The sequence below is a fragment of the Rhea americana genome, unplaced genomic scaffold (genome assembly GCF_003343005.1).
Source record: "Rhea americana isolate MKP2758 unplaced genomic scaffold, rheAme1 scaffold_556, whole genome shotgun sequence".
Taxonomy (NCBI): Eukaryota; Metazoa; Chordata; class Aves; order Rheiformes; family Rheidae; genus Rhea; species Rhea americana.
Genome location: NW_028186708.1, coordinates 79431 through 88032, shown reverse-complemented (window position 1 = coordinate 88032; position 8602 = coordinate 79431). Strand labels below are relative to the sequence as shown.

Genomic DNA, 8602 nt, shown 5'->3' with positions numbered 1-8602 from the left:
TTTCCGGCAGGCGCTCGGGTGATATACGCTTGGCGCATGCGCGCTTCTCGCCTGCCGTGCTGAGGCGAGGTGCGAGGGCCGTTAGCTGCGGGCGGGCCCGCCGGCCCGGTCCCGCCGCAGCCCCGGGCCTCCCCCTCCCCCTCCCTCCCCTCCCGGGAGAGCTCTCCGTGCTCCTTCCCGCCCCTCTGCGCGGGCTCGGGGCCCGCAGCCCTGGCTTTGCTGCCTCAGGCCGGGCTCCTGTTAGGCATGTGGCCTGGCCCCTGTGGCTGCCCAGGTAAGAGTTGTGGCGTAGCTGAGTCTCAGTCATCTTGAACTGTGTTACAAATATGAATAAAAAAATTGCCTTTAAGARCATCCAGATACTCTGTAAGAAATTATTCTCTTTATTTCTGTTGTAGTAACCAGAACATTTGTTATGCCTGCTCTAAAAGAGTTAAAAACCCAACTGATTTCACAATTATTTTCTGTTTTTTATAGAAAAATGGGGGCAGACCAGCTGTGCTGTCTGCTATTATTTATTGTGTTCTCTAATGACCTTATAAAAAGGATTTTCTAGTTTCTCTAGCATGTAGGTGCTGGGCCATAATGGAGGAAGTTATTCAAGAGCTGGCTGGTCAAAATGCAAAATTGCATTTGATGGTGGTGGGAGCTAGTTTCATTTGCCCCAGAACTGTTTAGCAGGCTGGGTTTAGCCTGTGAGCTGTCTACTGAACAGCTGTTGTTTAAAGAATACATGTAATTGTTCTAAAAATGTGGCATTGGAGTAATAGGAGAACACCCATTTTTGGACGGAGACAGCATCTAAGATCTACTCTAGCATGAGCCATCTACTGGTAAAAGAAAATCTGTGACAGGCTATGATACATAGAAAGTTACACTGATACTGCAGTATTTATAATATCTTTACTGCTAGGGGAAAAGGGTTATCTGCATGAGTGAAGAGAATTGCTGATACGATGTTTGCTGAAGAAGAGATATTAAAGCGGCCTGCAGAATGCTAATATGYCTAGAGGAGAAGGAGGAATAGGACAGGATAACCTCACTCTTGTACTTTTGGGATCTGTGACTTCTTTTTATTCTAAAGTGTTTAAAGTACATGAATGGCTCCTTCCATTGAGGTGGTTGTAGAAACAAATTACTCTTTTTGATATCTAACCTAGCTAATGTTTTCTGATAGTTTTAMAACTCATCCTGTGAGTAGGTAACAGTATCTGCTTGAATACTAGTCATGTTTCTTTCCCTGATTTAGCCCAGAAGTTGTAAGGGGAATGCTGAATGTATTATAAAGCTGTCATAATCTATTCTTCGGCATCACTCATGGGATATGTGATGAAGATACCATTTTAGTTTCTGTCTTCCATAAGCAGATATGCTGCTTTAAGACTCTGCTTTTCCCACTCATTTAGAAACAAGACTGAGTGGTTATAATGTCTTGCCTAGATAGGAGTGAAGCCTGGAGAGAGAAACTATCTTACAATAACAGACTTGCAAATATATCCTCAAGCTATTCCCTTTAAACCATTCCTAACAGGAAGAAAAGTGTAGTCTAGTCTAATGTATTCAGAAGATCTAGCACATACAGAGATGCATACAGGGCTGCTAGAGATGAGAAGGCTTCTAGCTCGCATTCAGCAGATCCGTTTTTCTGAATCTTCACTCCACTCATTTCTAACATTACAGTGGTTATTTTTAATTCCTTCTCTTGTGAGAAGGAGAGCAGACTGGCATCCACGCTGAAACAGCCCTTCATGTTTTCTATACTGTGTTCCAAGATGCTCTTGACCTTCACAACAACAAAAACAGCAAAGTCAGTATTTTGAAACTTCAGTCGGTGCTGCAGTAAGACTGTGCCACCTGTCACTGGAAGTCACTCAGTGAATAAATAATGGCGTTGACATGTGAAATGCTTTAGCATCTTGCAGGTTTGCTGAGTAATGCATGTTTATACATGACACTTTTCATCCAGAAAGATTATCGTACTCATGTACTCAATTTTCAGTTTCTTGTGAATTAGTTATGTCTAGGAAATCAAAATGGTACTATGCTTGGAAATCTGAAGMCTAAAAAGCTAACAAATTTTACAGCAGCATTCTCTCTCTCCTAATTGCTGGTCAAGGGGGTACTTTCAACTCTGGTAAACTCAAATGACAAAGTACCTTTCTTTCCAGAAGAGGGGGAGAGAATATACCTGAAAATGATACTCAGCTGCATCCAGTTTAGTATTTATCTTCAAAATAGATGTTAGAAAACTTAGGCCTTGTTGTATTGCGTGATTTCTCTCGAAGTRAGTGTTTTGATCCCTGCCAAGTCTGAAGTCTGTAGTAATTCTTTTTTCCTTTTTTCCCAGTGTTACCTTAAGTTGTGATACTGCTACTTATATCATAATCTAAATGTTGCTTGTTGAAGTAACAAAGTAAAAACAAACAAACAAAAAAACCAAACCCCAACCAACCAAGCAAAAACCCCACTTTCATTTTGAGACAAGTAGATGATGTGTGGTTTCTCACCAGCCTAAGTTGTTGGGTCACAATCTTCTCTTCCAAAGACTCTAGCAATAGCAGCAGCTGATCCTCTGTTAATTCTGGAGAATTGAAATGGGTTTATAGCCAAAAACAAATTAAAAGAAAAAAAACCCAAAATACTGAAAAACAACCCCCCCCACCCCTGATTTGTTTCAGAGACAATTGGCCAGATAATGAACATCAACGGTCAGTGTGGCACACCTGTTTGATCAAAAGTTCTTCAGACGTTGTATACTAAATTAATCATGCAGTCTCCCTGTGAACTGGATGAAAGTATTATTTTAATTTACAGATTATGATAATATTGAGTAGTAGAGATCATGGGGATGGGAGAGTTGAGGGGATGTTCAAACCATGTATTTTGGCAGCCTTAGGAAAAGAATCSTAGAATTGGTACTCTTGTTTCTGTAATGTAATCTTCCCATCTTTAGCTATGTTTTAATTGGTATTTCAAGTCCTCCTTTGCTTTGTTCAAGGATCCCTCTATATTCCCAGTAATTCAGTATAATGCTCCAAGGAGGTACTGCACTGTGACCCCCAAACTGTTGCTAAACAGCAGCTGTAATGGACAGGTTTATGCCCTCGTCAAACCTTTCTTCAGCTTCCAGAATATAAGAAAATATTTTAGGCAGGTTTTTTGCAAGTATTTCACTTTCYGCAAGTTTTTTGTATTCTATTAGCCTTAGACAGGAATGCTTTCAGAATATTTGGATACTACTAGATTTCTCTATTAGAATGACCAGAAAACCTTACCATCTAAAGCGTAAAGGGTGTAGTTAATTGCTTCTGCAAGCTTAAGGAGAAGACCTTTCGGAGAATCCTGTAAACTGTACAGCAGGTCTTTTAAGTCTGGGCTCTCTGTTTTCAGGTCACAGTTATCAGGTTCGTCAAGAACAGCTTCCATCTGGGGAGGGATCAGAGAAAGAAATTTCAGGATTTAAGAGAAGAGGCTGCTGATAGTGCATTGCAATGTAACTACAGAAGTAGACGTATGAACAGCCATGTAATATGGGATTCCTATCCGTGAGCTCTTTATGAGGCTCTAATTGAGGCTTTAGTGAAGTATGGCATTCAAACATTAAATTCAGAATGCTGGATTTAAGTGATTTGTTGATACCTTCAGATAAAGAGCCCTTCTGTGTTCTTAAAAAAAAAAAAAAAAAAAAAAAAAAAAAAATTTGTAAAAGCTGAGGTGAGAGAGAGGCCCACTAAGCTATATTGAGGACGTATTTCCTCAGACCACTCTGTCCTGAGCACCTTGTCTCTCTGTGTGGTGATTAAGACCAGATGAATATGCTGAGGAGTAATTTGGATTGATAGTYGTGGCATAGGAGATGACTCTTGGGTGCAGACATGATAGTGGAAGTCTTTGTACCTATGAATTCTGGCAGTGAGAACAACTTTGCTTACTTTCTGGGTCAGTTCTTGAAAGAGGTTTCTGTTTCTCATCACAGCTTTGATGGATTTTAAAAATATGACACACAGATCCACAGACAGCTTRGAGAAAATCTGGTATTTTGCTTTAACTTCCTTCTCTAGTGCTTCTGATTTTCCACATGAGAAGCCTGAAAACCAGAAAAGAGTTAAAATATATTGCTTTTAAACAGGTCCACCGGCATCCCTAAAATTAGTTTGAAACATTTAGATTAATATTTTTTAAAGTAAATAATAGATAACTTGAGTATACTTCCTTATAGACAGTTGTTGTGGCTCAGGTGATGGGCAGTAGCCCACAGCAAATGCATTGCTTTGGTGATGTGTTTATCTTGAGAAGTTTCAGCTTAGCCAAAAGGGATAAAAGKAATGCAAATGAAAATATTAAAATATATTGCTTGCCATCAGATGCAAATGTTTGTATRTTATCTTCTGGAAAATGGTAAATACCTGCAAGAGAATAAAAAAGGAATTGTTAATTTAGAAAATACTTGAAGTTGGATAGTTTGTTTTGTTTTGTTTTTTGTCTGAAGATATTAGTATCCCAGTTACGAATTTCCTGTGGTATTTGTAGGTCAGACTGTGGTATTATTTCTGCTGTTCTCCAATGCATCTGTCTTCTGCAGCAGGTTTCGTGGATGTTCATCCTTTCTTTCTCTACCTGTCCAACACTAGCCTCTTACACCAGGCTTCCTATTGAAGGTTCAGCCACCCTGTTTTTACCCAAGCTATTTTATCCTATAGARAAGAAGAATTTTTGCCCTCTACACAGTCTTTCAACAGGAGTTGTCTTTGCAGTTCATGAAATCTATAGCTGAGATTTCCTTACAAATGTGTTTCCTTACCAAAAAAGCATGACTGCACCCYTTTCCCAAGTAGCTCTTTTAACTTACTATGTAGTGTCTTTTCCCACTTGATTTCTGCAATTAGTATTGCATATGTTTATTTTCTTTCACATGAACTGGGGGGGGGGGGGGCATTAGACTGCATGATATTTTAGGAAATGCTTTTGCTCTACTGCATTGTTTGCTAAATGGAAGAGCTGGAAGTTCCTGAAAGCTACTTACCCCATGATCCATCTTGAATAGTCAGCTGCATTGGTCTGAATGCTATGATGCAGCCTTTGGGTATAGTTATGCTTTGTTTGCAGTCTCTGGTGCCCTGATCAATGAAAAATGTGTTACTAGACCCAAATGGCATGCAGGTGTTCTAAAAAGATTGGCTGCTAAAGTTTTAGACAAATCAAACCTTTGTGCTGAACTTGRCATAAAGTTGGGCCATGAAGCTCCCTTCTGTCCTATTGGTTTCCTCATAGCTGGTCTCCTCTGAGGCTTCTACTGATTCATAAACCACATACAAATTCTGTTGCCTTTTCTTTAATTGTTCAATGAAGGAGTGATTCATATTGATTTTTCTAAAGGAGAAAAAGGATGCAATATGTTAAGTGTCTATTGTTCTTATTCTGTGAGTTATACCAAAAATACCTAGAGCCTGTTTAGAGGCTTATGTTTGTGTCCTTTCTCCCATTATGAGAGTGTATGTAAATGTCACAATATGTAAGGGGCTTCTGGGAAAAAAAAACAGGTGGCAGAAAATGAGCTGCAGTTTCTGCTGTCCACAATATATTTCCCTCTGCATCTGACAGGGACCTCAGGAGAAAAATGGCAGAGGCGGACATGTTCTGGCAGACRTAGGTGGTGTGTTCCTGATTTGTGTGTTCCCTTCCAGGTATAAAACATGAGAAAAGATAGCTTGACTCACACTGAGGTGTTTCCACTTCAAGAACGAAGAAATCTATAAGCATTACAAACCTATGTAAGGGGCCTTAGCATCTCTTTCCAGTCCTTTAGTAGTATGYCTAGTTAGGCAAAATATGTAGTCTCCGGTTTTAATCTTGTTTTTGGCTGTTAAAAACAAATTGTGTGATCTGGCATAAAGTRATAGAGTATGACCAAAGCATATATTCTCCATTCATGTCTGCCTTACCTTTCTGTTTTTAGTGACTCAATTTTTGCTACTGGTATGTACTTTTTTTCCAGTTTGATGGACCCCTCTTTGGACCAGTGGGTAGATCCGTGTACTTCTGTGTTTGCAGAGTTAACAGGAAGGTGAAGCTTCCCTTCAACTCTGCCATCRACGTGGTGTGTAAATACAACTTGGCTTGAATCTTGAACGTCTTCAGTGGGAATGAGGGCCCCTGAAATAATTTGATGTATTTGCTTAAATGTAATTACACAGACTCAGTACTATAATTCATGCACACAAGTGGAGCACGGTAGCCACTGAGAGAAAACAGGATGATACAAATGTTTTTTCTATGGAAACTGTAAATTTAAGAATGATAAATCTGGATATTACCTGCACTTACTTTGTYGTCTTCATGTAGCAACACATCATAGAGACTATACTCTGTTCTTCGGTAGCCAGGAGTTGGGCAGAACATGGTTTTTCCTTTTCTTCTAACTAGGCAGAAGAGTCTGAAATGTTCTTGGTCTAGGATACTGTAAACTGGAATCAGTTCTCCTTTTGGATCCATCTGCTTTGCTATGGATTGGGTAACTTTTTTAAACATTGTGCTGCAGCTTGATAAAACTTTGAACCAAAAAGAAGTGCCTTAGGGAAGAGGTAAAGACAAATTAAGTAAAATTACTTGAAATACGAATAGGAGGTTGTAGAAAAGTATCTGGCACTTTTAATTATTGAGGACATTTCAGAAAGGATAACATCCAATAAGCCCACATTTGTACAAGGACACAATTTATCCTAGATTATTTAYAGGGAGGTTCTTGGAGAACTAGAAATAGGAGTCATAGTTTACAAATTAGACTTGTTGAGGCTTATCTCATTTTTGTTGTAATTTCCAGTCTTTGTGTAGAATGTTTGTAGATTGAGAACACAGTTTCTGAGGGTGCTGATCTTCAGCACTGGAATCTATTAGTACAGTTTCAATTAAAATGTTATTTGTTTCATATASCAGCACACACCAGAATCATTTTCATTACTAGAACTAAATATGGCTACTTAGCCTTGTATTTCAGTTACTGTTGTCCTAAGCATTTTAATCTCTAATGTGTTCACGCCATTTAACRTTTAAAAAGAAAAAAGTTTGAGCAATTTCCTGCCACAATGAACTAGCAATTTGCAGAGGATGATTCTTAGTTCCTGTGCAAGTACTACTTCTGCATTTTATCCCCTTATATCTTGATGCCTGACAGATAAGAATGATTTATTTGGAAATGACAATTCTAAAGTATTAGAAAAGTGATTTTGTTGAAGTCTTGCAATGAGAAACTGAGTGTTGGGAGGAGAATAATGACTTACAGGAAAAGGTAGGACAGCTTGTTCTATGCCAAAACTTTCTTCAGCATTTTGGATGCATTTCATCTGTATCTATGCCCACTCCTCCCCCCAAACATATGCGTTCCAACACAGCTGCTTGGATGTGTTCTAGTTCTCTACCTGTATGTCCCCCTCAAAGTTGGATGTTTGAGAGGCAAAAAGACAAACAACGTGTTCACACAGTATCCTCTAAGCATTTAGTTTCGTTTCTTTATCCATCCAGCAACATTTGTAAGGCTTGATGAAGAAAATCTTTGATTTACAAATTTAAAAGGTTACTGTACTCACTGAGGAGCAGAGTGTGCAGGCTTTTTCCCCTCATCTGTACCCTACTTTATCGGATTTTTTTAGAGAAAGGAAGGGAAGCTGATGCCCATTTACAGTTCAGATTAGCAATTCCCACCATRCTGGGGGAGGTGGGGAAATCATTCCTCCCTTTATCTTGCTTAATGTCCCTTAGCGATCTGAAAAACAAACTTACTAGRTTTGATTCTTTAAAATTTGTAAAGACCAACACATCACAAAGGATGGAATATTGTATGAAATGGAGAGGGAGAAGTAGTCCTATTCTGTGGTTAACATGGAGTCATTTTAGTAGTATATAGAGAACTCGTTCTCTCAGCAGACTTCAAAACAGATTAAAACTAAGAAGCTACTCTTAACAGTTTGTTCTACCCTCTTCCTGTACTGAAAGCTTACAAAAACTTACTTACCTGTTTACACCGTGAAGTGGCTTCTCTTCTTATCTACTGATCAGTGCAAATGTGTGTGCAATCTGCTGTACTTTGTAAGTGGTATTGCCTCTTTAAATCAGCAGGGGTGGGGAAATATTTCACATATCCGGAAGTATGTGCTATATTAGGGAAATCAGTTACTGTTTATGTAATTCTTCCTCCAAAAAGTTATTTGTCATCGATGTGTGGTGTTGTCATGATCTATTAGAGTGAATGTGGATAACCTGAAGTGGTTCCACAGATTAATTTTTCTTATACTGTAAGATTAGTTTCATTTCTAGCCTAGTTTTAATTTTCAGTTGTATTGCACTTTTTATCTACTAGGATGAGGATTAATGCATTATGATTTTGGAGCATTTCACTAAAACTCTCAGAGGGAAATGATTAGGTGTGTTGTAGACAAGGGAAATGATACTATTTTACTGGGAGTACTTTTATTAACTAGCTGCCTTATGTTATTAATCATTGAATTTAAATCTCTGGACAACGTGTGTGTGTTACAGGTATGAATGCTGTCATAAACCAGTTCTTGGGATTTTCTGTAAGATGTTACATAATTTCTACACTTTGCTT

General features: G+C 38.8%; 1 protein-coding gene across 2 annotated transcripts; it reads right to left on the bottom strand.

The window, feature by feature from the left end:
• Positions 1 to 365: 365 nt before the first annotated feature.
• Positions 366 to 8099, bottom strand: GSDMA (gasdermin A). 2 transcript variants are annotated; one of them, XM_085318851.1, is made up of 10 exons: positions 8009 to 8099; positions 6315 to 6569; positions 5943 to 6153; positions 5205 to 5370; positions 5024 to 5117; positions 4359 to 4406; positions 3933 to 4087; positions 3276 to 3426; positions 2508 to 2581; positions 366 to 1783 (listed from the first exon to the last, which is right to left on the bottom strand). In XM_085318851.1, the coding sequence occupies exons 2-10, from the start codon at positions 6526 to 6528 to the stop codon at positions 1547 to 1549; spliced, it is 1350 nt and encodes a 449-aa protein (XP_085174977.1). In that variant the 5' UTR covers positions 6529 to 6569; positions 8009 to 8099; the 3' UTR covers positions 366 to 1546. The 2 variants fall into 2 exon arrangements, with proteins under 2 accessions (XP_085174977.1, XP_085174978.1); XM_085318852.1 differs by lacking the exon at positions 4359 to 4406.
• Between the last annotated feature and the right edge of the window lie 503 nt (positions 8100 to 8602).